Genomic DNA, 18,552 nt, shown 5'->3' on the forward strand with positions numbered 1-18,552 from the left:
ACTTCAACTTTACTCATCCTGAAGTTGTAACAAGTAGTACTTGAGGGAGTTCTTAGCCAGGCTTTGAGACACATCATGTGTCTCCTGAACTATGCCTCCAAGGAACAGGCTTCTGAGCTACACTTTGTGTTAATCACTCAAGTGTCCATGCCCTCAAAAATATGCTTGGTTTTCAAAATCAAGAGGGATGGATACCTGCAGTATGTAATCCTCTTACAAAATTATTCATACTACAAATAGGTATTTATCAGTTTTGGATCTTTAAAAAAGATGAAAGAAAAGTGTGAGGTGTTGCACTTGGGCTGGAGGAATCCCAGACATATTGACAGCCTGGGAAAAGAGCTCCTGGGGAGCAGCCCTGCTGGGTGTGATGGGGGATGAGAAACTCCCCATGAGCCAGCAGTGGCTCTTGCAGCTGGGAAGGGCGATGGGATCCTGGGCTCCATCAGCAGAGGGGTGGCAGCAGGGACAGGGAGGGGATTGTCCCTCTCTGCTCTGCCCTCCTGAGGCCCCAGCTGGAGTCCTGTGGCCAGAGCTGGGACCCCAGTACAAGAAAGGTGGGGAACTGTTGGAGAGGGGTCAGAAGAGGCCACAAAGATGCTCAGAGGGCTGGAGCAGCTCCCCTACGGAGAGAGGCTGAGGGAGCTGGGCTGGTTCAGCCTGGAGAAGAGAAGGCTGTGGGGGGACCTCATTGCAGCCTTCCAGTCCCTGAAGGGAGCAGAGAAACAGGAGGGGAATCAGCTTGTTCAAAGGGCAGAGACTGGCAGGACAAGGGGGATGGAGTGAAGCTGAAGGAAGGAAGGTTGAAATTGGGGGAAGTTCTTTCCAGAGAGAGTGGTGAGGGGCTGGAACAGGCTGCCCAGAGAGGGGTGGGTGCCCCGTCCCTGGGGGTGTTCAAGGCCAGGTTGGATGGGGCCCTGGGCAACCTTGTGTAGCTCCAGGCCTGGAGGTTGGTGTCCCTGCCTGTGGCAGGGGGGTTGGAGCTCTGTGATCCTGGGGTCCCTTCCAACCCAGACCAGTCTGTGATTCTACAAAAGGGTTTATTCCTCTCCTGTAAATACCTCACCTGACACAAAGTACAGTTTATCATCACTCTTGTGAGCATTATTTTACAGAGGTGTTGTTTTGTTGTTGCTGCTGCTCTGCAAGTGCTTGCTGGAGGCGCATTCTCTTCCGTGAGTAGTGCTGCCAGTGAAGAATCTGTTGCTCATCAATGAATTTAGCACACTGAGCATTTACCAGCTCTTTGCGGAAATGTTCATACTGCAGCAGCTCCAACATATGCAGACACTGGGGATACCTGGATTAAAAACAAACACACTTTCAATACAAAGTTTTTACCAGGTACACCAAGACTGGAGTCTCCAATAATTCTGTAGTTGATTAGTTTTATCATGTATGCGCCCTACTCAAGTATCAAACCATTTAAGACTGTACATATTCAATATGCTGCATCTCAGTTAAATTCAGTATTAGGCTAGGAAACAAGGAGTCAGAACAGTTGATAAATGGATATACCTGCTTAAGAGTAGCTTTTCTAATGGCTAGATTTTACTAAAACAAATACATAACAACTACAGTATGTTTCCATAGCTCATTTAAAGAATATAACAACTCTTCTCCCAAAATTTGAAGGATTTTATACCCCCACGGAAATAAAAAGTCACCTTTTGTTTCATGTAAGCATCAACAATGCAAAATCACTTTTAAAATGTGCTTACTGAGCCTAACTGAAGTAGTTTTGTATCATAATGTTCAGTATTTTTACTTTAAACAGCTGGTAAAGCACAGATACTGGCTGCAGATGGGGGATTTCATGCACGGCCCATGAAAGAAGTTTTACAATTTTGTCTATTCTTGCTACATTTGTACTGTATGAAATGGAAAATTTTATGTTGTGCATCAACACAGTGGGGAGAACAAAAGTAAGAAATCAAATACTGACATGCTGGTGTACAGTACAGAACAGAAGGTAAACAGCAAATCATTAAAATGCAGAAACTTCCAGAATTCTAACACTTACTTCAGGTATTTCGCATATTCAGGTTCTTTCCAATACAGTAAATATTTAAGATAATTTACAAAAGCTTTGTCTTTGAAGTATCCTCTCTGTGCAAGAACTGAAATGACAAATAAGGAATTGGTAGTTACAGATTCATGAAAAAAACATCAGCCAAACTTGAAGATGATGTATTCAGAAAACTATACAAAGAGGCACTTCAGTAAAAAATTATCATTACAATCAAATATTGGTAATTCAAAGTGGAAACAAAACCACCCAAAACAATCCATAGGGAAAAATGTTCTACATCTTATCTCCCTTACAGTATGGATCTCTCATACAACAGCAAGGAAGAGAAATGCTTTTTCAAACAGGAAATTTTGACTGTAGCATCAAAATCGGCAGGGAATTCAAGAGAATTCAGTATAGCACCTGAAACACTTATTAGCAAAATTCTGTTTTCAGATAAAAGAATACTGTTAAATAGACATTACTTTTTAACAACATACTTGAACTTATTTTTTCTCCACCTGATGCATTTTTTTTTTGTTTCAATAAACAAATAAAACATTCTGCATTTTAAAAAGCCCACTTATTAGTAACCCAGATACATTATTTACAGACTGACACATGACTCCTCTTGCTATTCAGCATTACCAGTAATAATAAACACCATTAAACTGTATTAATTCCTCAGGATCCTTCTATTTACTGCTAAATACTCACAGTTGAGGTAATTTGGATTTGCCAGACACTGAACAAACTCTAACTCCAGCTGGAACCGAAGGCGATTTCCTGTATCATCTAATACAAAAGAAAGACAGTAAGGATGGGTCACACACAGGGAATGTGAAAGGAATGTTCTCAGAGACATGTTTAGACAGGAGAAAAAGCAGTAACTCCCCATAATAAATCTGGATTCATTTAGCAAAGCCTTCATTACATGAATCAGCGTTGGGTTTTTTACAGCCAAGCACAAAGAATGGAGTGATGCCCACTGAGACTCTGTCTGGAGAGAAGGAATAAGGAAGAATGGCAAACCCTGGAATATTTGTACAGGGAAAATTAAGCTAAGAATAGGGAACTGCTAACAGCCAACTGAAGTGTTCCTTGTATGGATTTTCAAAAGGACTAAAAGCCAGCCTTCCCCTGAAAGGTATCTTGATATATGAGAATATTGCCATGTTGCCATAGGACAATGTACACCGATGCCAGTGGTGTACTGTTGGGGCTGAGAGGTGAACCAGTGCTGTTTGATGCCTAGCTGATGTGAGGAGACTGCACACATGAGCAGCTTGTAGATGGGATAAAACTGGGAGGTGAGGCTGAAACACAGGAGGGTTGTGCAGTCAGTCAGAGGGACCTCAGCAGGCTACAGAATGGCCAACAGGAACCTCATCAAGTGAAATACAAAGATCCTGCACCTGGGGAGGCACAACCCCATGCAACAGTCTGGGCTGGGGGCTCAACCTTCTGAAAAGCAGCTTTACAGGGAAGGAGCTGGGGTCCTGACAAGCTGGGTGGGTCTTGCAATAAGCCACAGCAGCAAAGCAGCTCAAAAGCATCCTGGGCTGCATCAGGAAAAGCTTGGCCAGCAGGTCAAGGGATCCTTCCCCTCTACTCTGCACTGTCAGGACCTCATCTGATGTGCTGTATCCAACTATGGGCTTCCCCAGGACCAGTAAGACATGGACATACAGGAAGGAACATGTCCAGCAAAGGAATACAAAGATAATTAAGGGGCTGGACCTTCTGACATACAAAGACAGGATGAGGGAGATGGGACTGTTCAGCTTTGAGAAAAAAAGGCTTTGGAATCATCAATATGTACATGAGGGAATGAAGACAGAATCAAACTCTTCTCAGTCATACCCAGACAAAAGGTAATGGGCACAGAGTGAAACGTAGGTGATTCCTTTTAGTTTGGGGAGGGGACTTAGTTTGCTTGGGGTTTTTTTTGAGGGGCTGCTTCACCCATTTTTTTTTTTTACTGTGAAGGTGATTGATGATAGGAACACGCTGCCCACAGGGGCTGTGCAATCTCCCATCCTTGGAGATACTAAAGACCTGGCTAGACAAGGTCCTGAGCAATCCAATCTAGCTGATCCTACTATAAAAAGGGGATTGGACTAGATGATCTCCAAAGGTTCCTCTGAATACAAAGTATTCTGAAATTCTGCCAACCAGTCCCATCTTGAAAGGTGAAATGTGGAAGAACAGCCTACTTACTTGTACTTGCTATCAAACCAAAGCTAGGCACTGGCAGTTTTTGCCTGTTTAGCTACAGTCATAAGAAATTCACTTAATTTCTGCCCGTGACTATATGGGCTGGAGGCAAAGAACATACCAAAAAAACAAAAGCATAAGAACAGAGAATCAAGTGACTTTCTTATTTTTAGTAAAATGCAGTATTTTCAGTTTAATCTTTTCAGTGTCACTGTACTATAGAAAAACATCTCTCTGCTGTTGGTATAAAAAATTATATTTAATTCAGGTTGTTTATTACATTTTTCCCTCACCTGGTTTTTAACATATCACCTGTATTTGTATTTGTTTGGAGAACTCAATGAAATCTTTAATAGGAGATTTTGACTGGAAAAAAAAAAACCATGTAAATAACAATTCTACATTTAAAATCATTTTTTCAAAACTACTAAACAGTCACTTGGCATTCAGTTTGAAATAGCCTGCACTGCCTTTACTTCTTTTAATTTCTGTAGCATAAACGAAAACTAAATAATATACTTGAAGTAGGAATAATTATTTCTGTAATAATTTGTCTCTGTTTCATCAAGCATAGAACAGCTTTTCTCCCTAGCAGCTGGTATAATACTGGAGTTTGTGTTTAGTACAAGACTAGTATTATTGCACACTAACATTTCAGTTGCTGTCAAGCAATCAAGGGCTGTTGTTCTCACACTGCCCTGCCCACAAGAAGCTGGGAGCAGACATGGCCAGCACAGCTGACCCAAACTGGCCAAAGGGCTATTTCACACCACATCTCATGTTCTGTATGTGACTGGGGGTTGGCTGGGAAGCAGAGCTGCTCAAAACCTGGCTGAGCATCAGCTCTGGGTTGTGAGCAACATGCGTTCATAATTTGTGTATTCTTTCCTCACTGTTATTCTTGTCCTTTTCTGTTCTTTTCTCAGTCCATTAATATTCTCTTTCCCTTTTCCCTTCTCCCCCATCCAAACTGGGGGTTAAGTGAACGGCTGTGTGGTTGTTCTAGCTCCTGGCTGGTTTAAAGCACAACATACTTAGAATGCTTGTAATACAAGAATTAGATGATAGCAATTTGATTAATTCTATCTGCTGTTATATTTTAATGACAAGTCTCTAATTCCTTCATGACTGCATCTCTGAGCCTTGAGACACTGAGGTACTATAGAGGAACAGCTAGATCCTGGGAAAACAAGATCATAGAATCATAGAATCCCAGGGGTTGGAAGGAACCTGGAGAGCTCATGGGGTCCAACCCCCCTGCCAAAGCAGCTCCCCAGCTCATATTGCACAGGGCAGCGTCCAGACGGGGCTGGAATATCTCCAGAGATGGAGACTCCACAACCTCCTGGGCAGCCTGTCCCAGGGCTCCGGCACCCTCACTGGGGAAAAGTTCTTCCTATGCTCTAACTTGCAGCCATTGCCCCTTGTCCTGTCCCCACAGAGCACTGAAAAGGGGCTGCCCATTTCCCCCTGCATCCCATCCTTCAGATATTTATCAACATTAAGAAGGTCCTCCCTTAGTCTTCTTCTCTCCAGGCTGAACAGCCCCAGCTCACTCAGCCTTTCCTCAGAGGGGAGATGCTCCAGGCCCTTCATCATCTCCGAAGCCTCCTCTGGACTCTCTCCAGGAGATCCCTGTCTTTTTTCTCCCAGGGAGCCCAGCACGGGACACAACTCTGCAGGTGGGGCCTGACCAGGGCAGAGCAGAGGGGGAGGATCCCCTCCTTCGACCTGCTGGCCACACTCCTCTTGATGCCCCCAGGATCCCATTGTCTCTCTCAGCCCCCAGGGCACACTGCTGGCTCGTGGCCAACCCCAACAGATAACAGAAAAGCAGCACAACGCAAGCAGAGCACAGGGGTAACAACGAGTCAACCGTCGCCAACACCACCAAGCCAAGGCAGGCAGCTGTCACTGCCAGGGACCCCTCACCCACACCACCGGAGCCACTTCCAGTCCCAGCTGCGGCCATCGGCAGAGTTTAACCCCGGGAGATGCCCGCTTCTGGAAAGGCTGCATCTCAACACACCGTCCTCCCTCTGGAAAGCCATCGGGGCAGAGCAGCCAGCCCAGGGCTCGTCAGGGCTGCGGAAGCCAATGCTTCCTGCGGGAAGAACGACGCAGGGCGGGCGGGGGTTGCTGGGAGGCCCTGTGCTCCGGCTCCTGCAACACTGACAAGCGCCAAAAGCGAGGTCGGGGAGTCACCCGCGGCAAAAGCCGTTTAAGAGCTCTGGGGAGGGGGAATTCAGCTCTGCAGCCCCGGGTGCACCTTCCGCTGCCCTCTCGCCACCTTCCCTCCACGGCCTGTGCAGGACGCGGGCCGCAGGTACTTCCAGACAAGCCACGGACAGCGGCAACGCAGCCGGGGTGTCGGACCCGGCGTGTTGGACCCGGGCCGCCCACGACCGCACCAGGAGGGCCCGCGGAGCAGCGGCAGCTCCCTCGCCTGAGGCAGCGGGCTCAGAACCCGACCACCACCTGCCGCCCGCCGGGGCCGGGCCGCTCCTCTCTCCGGGCCGCAGCCGCTTGGCCGGCCGGCCCGCCCCTCGGTCCCGCCGGACCCAGCGCTCAGAGCGCCCGGCAGGCAGCGGCAGCCGCCACCCCTCACCTGCCTCCATGGCGGCCAGCCCGGCTCCACCACTCGGTCAGGCGCAAGATGGCGACGGGGAGGACGGAAACCCGTGGGAAGGCGGCACCGAGGCACGCCGGGAAGGCGGCGGCGGTTGCCCGGCAACGCGAGGCGGCGGGCGGCGCCGGGGGAGCGGCGGCTCTGGGCAGCCCCGCCAGCCGTGGAGGGCTGCGGGGAGCGGGCTGGGGGGCTCCGGGGAGCGGGTTCCAGAGCCCCGCACTCGGCCGGCGGAGAGCAGGGCAGAGCCGCAGCGGCGGAGCCGGGGCTGCCCTTCCCTCCTGTGCAGGTTTCCCAGGGTAAGGGGAGGTCTTGCGGCAATTTGCCTTCATTCCCGAGCGCCCGACGGCAGGATCCCGCGCCCCGCGGTAGTTTCGAGGTGCCGGTGCAGCGGCCCCCGGACAAGTGGTGCTCGTTTCAAGTTATCAGTTTCCAGGAAACGAGTTCCAATCAGTTGCGTGTGGGAAATGGACCCTGCTCGCTTTCCCCTTAGCAGTGTTACAGACACAGACACAGGAGTTTGGAGTGAGTATGTCAGGGGTCATCCATCTCTTGCTGCAGGGACGGGAATACACCCAGGGTTACAGGGTGTATAATACCTGCAGCTGGAAAAAATATTGAGAGCTTTGAATATCAGCCTGATCATAGAATCACAGAATCCCAGGGGTTGGAAGGGAGCTGGAGAGCTCCTGGGGTCCAACCCCCCTGCCAGAGCAGCTCCCCAGCTCATATTGCACAGGGCGGCGTCCAGACGGGGCTGGAATATCTCCAGAGATGGAGACTCCACAACCCCCTGGGCAGCCTGTCCCAGGGCTCTGGCACCCTCACTGGGGAAAAGTTCTTCCTATGCTCTAACTTGCAGCCATTGCCCCTTGTCCTGTCCCCACAGAGCACTGAAAAGGGGCTGCCCATTTCCCCCTGCATCCCATCCTTCAGATATTTATCAACATTAAGAAGGTCCCCCCTTAGTCTCCTTTTCTCAAGGCTGAACAGCCCCAGCTCCCTCAGCCTTTCCTCAGAGGGGAGATGCTCCAGGCCCTTCTTCATCTCCGTAGCCTCCTCTGGACTCTCTCCAGGACATCCCTGTCTTTTTTATACCAGGGAGCCCAGCCTGATACTGAAAGCCTGATACTAAAGCCCAGCCTGAATACAGTACTGGAACAATTCCTCCCTTTTCAAGTTGCTCTGCTGTCCTGTGCTCTGCTGAAGCTCACTCCAGACCTTAAAGTGGCAGAATTATAATTGCAACTAGGCTTGTTTCCTAACAAAACAAACAAACAAGCAAACAAACAAAAAAAATCCTTCCAAAAGTAATATAGCTGGAAAGGTTAGCACTGTTCTTGGGTTTTTTAAATCCAGATCTTACAAACTGTGTGACCTATCCTCTGGTAGATACAGAGGGCATGTTGAGAGTGAATTTCTGAGAATTCTGTACTGTCCTAAAGCAGTAGCAGCAGCATTTCTGGAGGAGATCATTAGGTTAAACCTAACTAGTCTTCCACACACAATGGACTTGGTATAAAATGGGTGCAGAATTAATTTCCTCATGTGGAATCACAGAATCATAGAATTGCCTGGGTTGGAAGAGACCCTTGAGATCAGCCTAACCCTGCCCAGCCCACCTCTAGATCATGTCCTCAAGCACAACATCTACACCTTTTAAATCCCTCCAGGGATGGTGACTCCACCACCTCCCTGGGCAGCCTGTTCCAGTGCCTGACAGCACTTCCTGGTATCTGACCTAAATCTCCCCTGGTGCAATTTTAAGTCATTTCCTCTCCTATCAAGAATCAGTTTGGATGGGCACATAGCAAAGTTGGCAGATGGAAAAGCCTTAAGAACTACACGTTTTAGTAAGCAATGAGGTGCTTATAGAAAGCAAGTGGTCTCTGCTTAAAAATCAAACAAATTATTACTTGACATTTTGATCTCTTTATGTGAAGAGGTTAGCTGTACAAAGATTTTAAGCTGTTTAATAAAAGTGATTTTAGAAATCACTTTGTTAGAGCTAAGGCACACCAACAGAAATGAAAATAAGCCAAGTAAATCCATGAACAGCCTATCTTAGGAGGTTTGGTTTTATGCAGCTTCTCTCTGTGGAGGTTTTATAAAGCCTAAAAATCTATCTGAGGTTGTGTTAGACACCACCACCACTCCCCCCCAGCATCAGTGGGACTGTAGGAGGGGTCTTCTCTAGGCAGAGTCTTTGACTGGAGAGCAGTCTGCCTTAAATCCAGAATTAATACCTCAAGGCTAGAATTTTTCATTCTACTCACCTGGCACTGTTGACACAGCCCATTTTTTGCCATGGATCTTTGCACTTTTGTTTCTGTCATTGCTGCCATTAGAGGGTCATCAATCCTCCAGGCTTCTCAGGAAAACCTGGTGTTCCAGATTTGAACTGATCATGCCCTAACATCACAGATTTAATGATGTATAATGTGAGTAAACAACCTTTGAAGAAAATTAATGTTGATCTGTCATCTAAGGGAGCTTTTACCATACAGGCAATTCAGTTCCAATCCCATTAGAAGGTTGCTTTGGGGTCAGTGTTCTAGTCATAGTTTTTTCCCCCAGATAGCTAAAAGCTTGAGCTGGGAAGGTAAAAAAGGATGATCATGTGTCTGTATTTACAGAACATTCATTTTAACTTTGGCCTGGACAGGCCATGATCAATCACTTCCAGAGGAGAAGGAACTGGAGAGACTCAGCCCTAAACTACTCAACTGTTTTACGTGGATTTGGTTTTGTTCTTTTCCTTTCTGCGTATTGAGCAGAGATATGAGCTTGGACTTTGTTTTGTTGTTCATAGTAACTTCACAACGAGCCAAATAGGTTTCAGCCAACCTCTGTGCTTAATCCTTCATTCATTAAAAAAAAATGCTATCAGAGTGAAGCCAGTAAATAAACAAATACTCCAGGAGTGCAGAGCAGAACTGCAGTTGCATCAGCACCCTAGAGAGGAGCCCAGCTTCTGAGGCTGTAAATTTGTTCCAGAATTTGCAGTTCTGCCTGGTCCTACATAAGTACATTTCCAGAACTTGGCTAAAAGCCCCAATGGTTTTGCACTGTCAAACAATCTTAATTCACTGCTACAACATTTTTATTATTAGGCACTTTTTAACAGTACACTGTAAACAGACTTACCTGAAACCCCACTGATTTTACTTTACTTTTTAAGTGATTTGCTACTTTCATTTGTTGGACTATTTTCAGCCTCTTACTTAGCAGTTTTCTTTAGTGCTATCTTTTCCCAGTATGATTTATTTTTTTTCCTCCTGGGAATTGAGTTACAAAAAACATCTAAAAAGGATTTGTGTATAGTTTGCCTTAATAAAATAGGGTTGCTTCTTTTAGACAAGGTTTTAGTGGTTGTGGAGTACTACAATTACTATATCAAAACGTAACAAGTCACTCCCCAGTAAACACAGACTTTGGGCTAAAAGCAGAGATCAAACAGATCTCATGTGTCTCCACTGCTATTCTAGAAAGCGATTTCTCTCCCAAGACTGACTTTAGAGGAAAGGATCCCAAAAAAGGACTGGTCACAGGAATAAATTACCACGTAGGTTTGCCAGAGTTAGGTCAAACATCTCAATTCTTGGCCATCAAAAGCAGGAACAAAATTGAAAGTCAGGCTCATAGTATAATAACTAAGAATATTCTCTAGGAAACATTGGATTTTTTCCCCTGCTTTTAAATATCACCTGAATACAATTTCCAGGGCATAAATTTTAACATGTATGACTGTGAGCCGGGGAGTTTCTGTATTTTTGTGAAACCAGGACAACATTGCTGCCTCAGTTTCCCCCTTTTTATGGACTGGACAGCCATTGCTGCTGTTGTCAGTCTAATACCTGTTTCTGTAACCTTTTTTTTTTCTTTCCTGAGACATTTTGACAGTCATGAATTCCAGAGGATGGCCAGGAGCTGGAGTCAAGGATCCTTACAGGTCCCTTCCAACTCAGTATAATTTATGATTCTATATTAGAAGCTACAGACTAGGTTCTGGCATTTTTAGTCCTGTTGATTAGTACTGCACTGGCAATGATGCCTTTTACAGTTTATGACGACAGGTACAATACAACATCCTTAGAACTGCCATGGAGACACACAGCCATTGCACAGAACCACTCCTAGCAGCTGGAGGCACCCAGCTTCCATTAGGCTCAGGAGGAAATCAAGTCTTGCCTGAAGTCCTATCACATCTTGAAGGTGGTGACTGAAGAAGTGAGACCCTGCCAAGGGTTTATCTATGGCACCACAGTATAGTGCACTTGCAAAAGAAGATCCAGCAAAGCTTCATGATAGAAAACTGATCAAGTGCAACAGCAATCTTATTCCCAATGCTTGGAACCAACACATCCTCTTTTCCTCATATATTTCTCCATCTGTTTTAGAATAGAGTGCAAACTTGTATTGACATGGATAATGACATCTTAACGGATTTTACCCATAGAATGCAAGACAGGATTCTGCAGACTGGAGAGTATCCTGCTTCAAATATGGTTAAATAACAGAGAACAGAGTATGCATTATGTTTATTTATAACAAGCCAGTACAAAGTCTGCAATTTTTTTACTCCAATGTTATAATTGTAATTCAATAGAAACAAGATCATAGTTATCAGTGACTGAAACAATTGTCAGAACATATTTAATTAAAGGCTTAACTGTTCGCTGAGTTCTATTTTTTGAGGTCAAGAAACTGGCAGGTAATGTGCATTTCAAAAGCCAGTCTATGACAGTCATGGTAGAACAATCTTAATCCAAAGACTTTTAAGCACGATTCAATGGAGCTGTAAATTTGATGAAATGCTGTGAAAAGACTTAAAAGACTATGTCTCACTGCAGACTTTGGAATGTGTATTACGTGCCTGTGGTATTCCTCCAGCTTCAGACAACCGTTAGAAAGCAAAGATAAACTCAGGATTAAATGTCAAGTGTCAGAGAGTATTTTATCTTTTTCTTTAATAAGATGGTTAAAAATACATTGGACTTTTATTCTTAGGCCATCTGGAAAGCAGATGAAAGATGAATTTGAAGGAAGCCATTTGCCAGGAGCAGTATGCATTGAACCTGAGAAGAATGGTCTGCAAGGAACATCATAAAGTTGGTTCATTGGTTGCCATTTTAAGCCCTGTTTAAAGTTATCTATTTTATATTAGTTTCAAATATGAATAACTTATTTTCCATTCTGGTAATCAATGAATAATGTTAATGAAATCATTTGGGCTAAATAGAAAAACCAAACCATTCATTTCTAGCTTTTGTATCACCTTCTCAACTGCCTTAGGAGAAGCAGGGAGGAAAAAAAGATCACATACTCCTCTTCTTGCACAGGAACATCGAACTACACTAGAAATAGCACTGCAGTTACTATTATAGATAAGAAAAGAGAGCTGGAAAGGCATGGTCTGCAGTAATGAAAACATGATTAGTGAGATTCCTTCCTGCTGGCAAGTCAAACTCTAAATATTCTGTTCACTCACCCACAACCTCACCCACTTACGATGAAAATAACTTTAATTCTTGGTCATTGCAAAGGTGGTGCCCAAATAGTTACACTTTCACGGATGCCTAAATCAATATTTGGCAAGAATATAAACCCTCTCTGTAGCTGCACGCTAGCCAACCTGTCCTGCTTACAGTCAAGATTATACAGCATTCAGGCAAACAAAAGTGCCAGATTCCTTTGGGAGCAAACCTAAATATACCTCTTGCAGGCAAGGCCCATAACCTTTGCATGCCAGGCCTGCAGTTTGAATTATGTCTAACACATAAACTTAAGTAACATGAAGTAACTTGGAGCTTAGGAATAATTGCACAACAGCATCAAGCACACCTTGACATGCTCCTTGCATTCCATTCAACCTTACCTTTTTCTGTATTGCAGAGTTAAAACTTCAATTAAAGCATTTTGAGATTAATTACCATAAAACCACCATTTCTCTGAGGTTGTTTCTTGAAACTCTCTCTTCCTCATACCGTACAATTAACAATATCTCTGTTCATTAGCTGTTTTTCCTACCTTAGTGAAAACAGCCTATTGTTTTTTCAATCTATTCCTTTCCCTAGGCCACTTTATGTGTTAATAAATAACCACTGCCAAACAAAAACCACCCAACAAACAGAAAACCACAAGGTTTTTAAATGTACAATTTTATATAGAACACTAAAACTAAGAAAAATGTGCAAGTATATCTCTTGCTATAATTTCTGAGGTGCCTGATCTTGCTGTGTTCTGCCCACCCCCACCTACCATCCCCACCCCTCTTTTTCAGAGGAAATTCTTTTTTTCCCAACTGCAGGATAAGTATTCTTAGTAACGTGCCCCACTCCCACCCACCAAATCGTGGGTTTCTGATTTTTGACTGTATTGCAAAGACAAAATAATGATGTAAAATAGATACTTGCTCCAGAAATAATCATTCCTTAGTTGAAAGATTTTGATAACCTTGTTTCTGGTGGAAAATCTGATCTTCAACTGGCTTGCTAAAATATTTGCTAAGACCCAACCCGTGTTAGTGTTCAGAAAGTATAGTTCACAAATGAAACTATAGCAAACTAGTTTTATTATCTGTAACATTCAGTTCCTTCAAGAACATGGTTTGTCTGTAAAAATAAGGTTTTGTGCACACTGTCATGATGCTGACATTCTGACCTGAAACAGTTTATGAAAACTTATTGAAGAGCTGTGTGTCAAATAAGGCTAGTGAGTAATTTCACGTGGGTAAATAAAAGTACTGAAGTAAATATGGGAAGGAGAACACCTTTTTTCTTATAGAAGAAGCAGTCTGTTTCTTATGACCAGAATCTGCAGTCCACATTTACACCCTAATGAATGGGCAACTATTGACTTAACGCTCCAGAAAAACCTAAATGGGCAAAAAATAGTTTCACTATAGTCAGCTCTATTTTTAAAGAGCTATGAAAAATTATTAAGCATGTCCTACTCACCCCAGAGCAGCATGGTGTGCCTACCATTTTTACTCTGTGTCTCTGAATGGTGAAGGCTGTCCTTCCCTCTATTACAGATCAGATATAGAATTTCCTTAGAATTTCCCTGTGGAAGAAGCAGGTTCTCCTTCACTGTGAGAAGCCACAGGTGTTAAATAGCCATGGGAAAGCACAGGGTAAATAAATATGTTATTTTCAGCATATCAACTTCACAGTTACTACACTGGAATGCTAAACCACAGATGAAGTAACCAAGCATTTGAGAGAAATCTACTACAAAAAGATAAAAGAGCTGTCTGTAGATAAATGAGAGTTTAGTTTTTTAGGCTTATATTCATGTGCAAGTACAAGAAATGGCATAGGGATTGAAGAAGGGGGAAAGAGGGAGTGACAGATGTAAGAGAAGAAATGCCATATTCTATCAGTGGGGACTCAGTGTTGCTTCGCCCTGCAAATTGCTGCGCAAAATCACAAGCCGAGCCCTTAAAATTACAAGTCTGCTTTTAAAACTAAGTCATTCAAAACTGAAAGAGTGAGTTCCTATTACTTCTGGGGTTTGAGGCCTTAGAGTTGATATTCAGTGACTTTCCTCCCATGCTGTTACAGCTGTAGGCTTACTTACTGCTTCCAAAAAGAGTCAGGGTTCCTACAGGACTCAAAGGGGAAGAACTTAAAGAATCAGAGCAAATTTCATACAATTTATTGATCTCCCAGACATTAGCAGCATAGCTTATTCATTGTTTAGGCAAATCATTTAATCTTTGTCTTCATGCATGAATTAGCAGGATGTATTTCTGACTAGTTGACAAACATGATCTACAACATTTCAGACTGGAACAGGGAAGTTAAGCAACTTGCTTAAAGTTCAAGTAGAATTAAAAAGAAAACCCTTAATAAACCAGTTTTGGGCTTCCTGCTTTGCACTCACACTATCTCCTTTCAATAATGATATTTTCACAAGTCTTTTCACACAGTTTTCCAGACTAATTTATACACTTAAGCAACCTAGCCTCACAGGAAACACTGATAACAACTTCCTCCCACTTTACATCTGTACTTGTGTAATACATACACAGAATTGGATAAGCAGCCCTAGTACATGCAGAACTTGCTGGCACTAGAAAAGCAATTGGCCAGTAGCCCAAACACAGTGATTGTCAACGGGATGGAATCAGTGCAACCCTACTGAAGAGCTCCTAGATAGGAGGATTTCAGTAGACCTCCATGTGAAAAATAAAGGGGATGGTTGCCCATTAAAACAAAACCATTATGGGCACAAACAAAAAGAAACTCTCACAAACTCCCAGCAGAATTCAGTAAAGGGTCATCTCATGCTGTTCTTTATTAATGAAAAGGCAGTGGTGTAAAATGCTGAGTACAGAAAATCTTTAAGCACTCTTTAGGTAACCACTATCTAGATGTAAGCCTTCAAAAAATGGTCATCGACCTTCTAGGAACTTTCATTTTTCTCCCTTGAGTGTTCTGTTGGTAGCAGAAGCTGGATTTTAATGGCTGTCCACATGAATGTGCATTGAAAACACCTCCTGCCAGTTTTGCAGGTGAAAAAAATCTTGGCAGAGTATCAAGCAGGACCCTTACAGCTCCAACTGGGGAGCAACAGAGTTATACAGGAAATGTTAGAATCTTACTAAAGAATTAATCTTAGTAATGAGTAAAGCAGTAAAACCATCTCACTCCTCTAAAATACCAATTTTTGACAATTTCCCCCCCTTTTCTATCATGGTTATTTACATGACACAATGTTAGGAGACTAGATTTCCTAATAAACCATTTTTAGGCTTTGGCTAACAAAATTATTATTCATTGTGCTGGTTTTGTCATTAATATTTCACCTGTAGCAATTGGCACTATCAACTTGAGGTGCTGTGCAAATATTTCTGTGGAATTGACAACTGTGGAAGATCAGTAGGTCCAGGGAGATGAAAGCACTCTGCTCAAGGACAGGAACATCTTCAGCCATGTCTTGCAAAGCAGGTGCAGGCTGCAGTACATGGCAGGGGACTCATTATGCCACAGCCTCTTCATGAAGGGGCCAGCAAGGATACATAGAAGTGAAGGTCTGATCTGATGGGGAAGAGCTGCCACTGGGGATGGCTCTTCTGGATGGAGGAAGACTAGCATCCTGCCATTAAACCATGCAGACAAGTGCCCAGTAATGGGCTGCTGGGGTTGTGCTGCAATGTGCAGAAGTGTTGGAGATCTCACCATGACACAGCCAGACTGACCAGTGCGCTGCAGGCACGTTGTGGGTGTATACTCGCCCACGCTGGGAAAAGACTGTGAAAACTCTGTCACTTGATCCATGTGTTCAGGATCCATTACTACCCACTTCTTTCTGTATTTAGCACAGACATTTAGGAAAAACAAGATGTTAAGTATGTAAAAATGTATACAAGAAGTCATTGCAGAAAAGGAAGCAGTGCTTTCCTGTTAAGGAATCATTCCTGGATTTTGGGTAGGTCTGATGCAGTGATTTTCACCAAGTGTCCAATTCCAACACATTGTCAGCTGGCTTTTTTTTTCCTTTTTGCTACAGCCTGGGTATTGCTCTTTCAAGTAGTGACACACCTGAACTGGAAAACAAAGTCTGAATACAACAAAGACCGAGGTCAAGTGAGATCAGACCTTGATGAACCACACACTACTCTGAATGCAGCAGATGACATCAACCAAGGAAGTGACTTGTGTAACAGAGCCCTACTTCAAACTCATGAGTCAGACAGACGTCTACAGCAGGCCAAAGAAGAACATACTCGTACTTAAGAGAAAAGAGGAGGACTTCTGCATCCACACTAAGCTTAAATCTATTTCTGTCTGGGTGCTTTTTTTCAGCTTGGTGACTTCTAGATCATATACCTATAGCTCCACAGAGCTAAATGTTCAACATACAGGCAGGAAATACCTTTGTCCTCTCTTTGCACGTTTTCCCACAGTTTGGTCGCAAAGGAACTCACACACACACAGTGTAACCAAACAGCCAGCACTTTGTGGGAGGAAGTTCACAGAGATACATGAACTAGCAGGAACAACCCCTGTATAACAGCAGCTTGTGTCATGATTCTGCAGGTGTGAGACATTCAACATTTGCAGAAAGACTATTAGGAATTTGGTATTCCAAGAGAAGAAAGGTCAAGGATATTCTATGGAGAGCGATCAGAAAATAGGAAAGCATTAATTTAGCTCCCTGTAGGCAGCACTGCCTGCTGTTCTGCCAGCTGGACAGCTGACAGCCCATTCACCACTAGGAACCACACTCTGCCCACATCTGATAGCACAGGAACTGTGCGCTAGTTCAGTGTGGCTGAGTGACCTGTCCTGACAGTCCACACTGAAGATCCTCCCTCGTCTTCTCTTGGCTTTGGTGCTGCTTGTTTTGAAGTGGGGGACAAAGGCACACCTTTATGCCACTGCCACAAGACCATCACAACTTCTGCACCTACAACAAAAGCCCTTCACTGAGGAGAAAAATAAATGCCATGCAAGGGAAGTATCTATGATGATACCCTGCAGTGGGAGAAGGGAATGTAGCTTAGTTCCAGTAAGAAAACAATTGTGCTTGCATTACCCATTGTAAGTGACATGTATTTATTTAGGGTGCTGGAACAGGACGACATGCATGCTTGATGCTGAAGAAAAGCCTGTTTGTGCCTGTTATACTGGAGAGTTTGTACAACATTAGTTCTTAAAGACTAGTTGCGTTTCTTCGATTCTTATGATCTTTTACTCTGGAATGAATGAGAGTGCTGGTAGAGTATACCCCCTTATTTGGTCCTACCTGAGCATTTTCAAAGGTGGAAACTTGAGTTATCAGTTAGGTGAGGAAAGAGGAGGAACCACTGATCTCTAAGAGCAGCATCCAAATCTCCACATTGCACCGACTCTCTGCAGTGTGTACCCTCCTGGATCTTGCTCAGGCAATGCCATGTCACAGTGGAAGCTAATGTAGGAACAAGTGGTCCACTGTGTCAGACAGGAAACAATCCATGCTGAGAGCAGACAGTTCTACTATTTTTTTTTGCCAGGCTGTAATTCTGCAACTTGCCCATTTAATGTAAATACAAGTCAATCACAGGATGTCATAAAAGTGTCTTAGAAAGAACCATTTACTAATAACAGGACATAGAGGTGACACATTCAATGCACCACAGTTACAAGGAAACCCAGCATTTGTTATCACCTCCTATGTAGGTTCCCCCTGCCCCAGCACTCCTCCCAACAAATCAGTGTGACCCACTGATGAAAATAACATTGTTTTGTACTTGCACAGAAACAGAGGGAAGCTCTTCCCTAGTAGAGATGAGGGCACTTTGTCCCATTCAAGAAACTTTGAGAACATTCCTTTCTGCAATTGGGACAGGGCAGTGCCTGTCCTATGGCTTTTGGCTGAAATCAGTTTTAGAGGATTTTAATCTTCATGAAGTGAGCCAGGCAACCTCAGTGCTACCCATCCATACAAGCTCCACTGTGTGTTACTTGCAATATTGAAGAGTAATCACCATGAAGCACCTGTCAGCGGTGAAACAACCATTTTCTGTCCATCAGAAGGCAGAAAAAGTCCCTTTGTCAAATACATTTACAAGATGTAAATCTGCATTAACTGGTGACTGGCAAAGCACAGAAGGTGCTTTACTGTTCCTGGTTTCAATTTCTTCAGACAAATACTGTGATAAGCTCCAGGTGAAGACAAATGTCTGTGACCAAGCCACTTCTGGCACTAG

The 18,552-nt window shown here is 43.9% G+C and overlaps 1 protein-coding gene across 1 annotated transcript; it reads right to left on the minus strand.

The window, feature by feature from the left end:
- Nucleotides 1-710: 710 nt before the first annotated feature.
- Nucleotides 711-6,893, minus strand: MED31 (mediator complex subunit 31). The gene is made up of 4 exons (XM_084273018.1): nt 6,837-6,893; nt 2,729-2,806; nt 2,024-2,120; nt 711-1,300 (listed from the first exon to the last, which is right to left on the minus strand). The coding sequence occupies exons 1-4, from the start codon at nt 6,844-6,846 to the stop codon at nt 1,105-1,107; spliced, it is 381 nt and encodes a 126-aa protein (XP_084129144.1). The 5' UTR covers nt 6,847-6,893; the 3' UTR covers nt 711-1,104.
- Between the last annotated feature and the right edge of the window lie 11,659 nt (nt 6,894-18,552).

The sequence above is a fragment of the Gallinula chloropus genome, assembly GCF_964237585.1.
Source record: "Gallinula chloropus genome assembly, chromosome: 19".
Classification (NCBI taxonomy): Eukaryota; Metazoa; Chordata; class Aves; order Gruiformes; family Rallidae; genus Gallinula; species Gallinula chloropus.

Excerpts from the sequence above, each read along its gene's own strand:
- MED31 (XM_084273018.1), bottom strand. Across the intron at positions 2,121-2,728 it reads AAATCCAAATTACCTCAACT|TTCTTGCACAGAGAGGATAC; the intron begins GTGAGTATTTAG and ends TTGTCATTTCAG. Across the intron at positions 1,301-2,023 it reads GAATATGCGAAATACCTGAA|GTATCCCCAGTGTCTGCATA; the intron begins GTAAGTGTTAGA and ends TTTTTAATCCAG.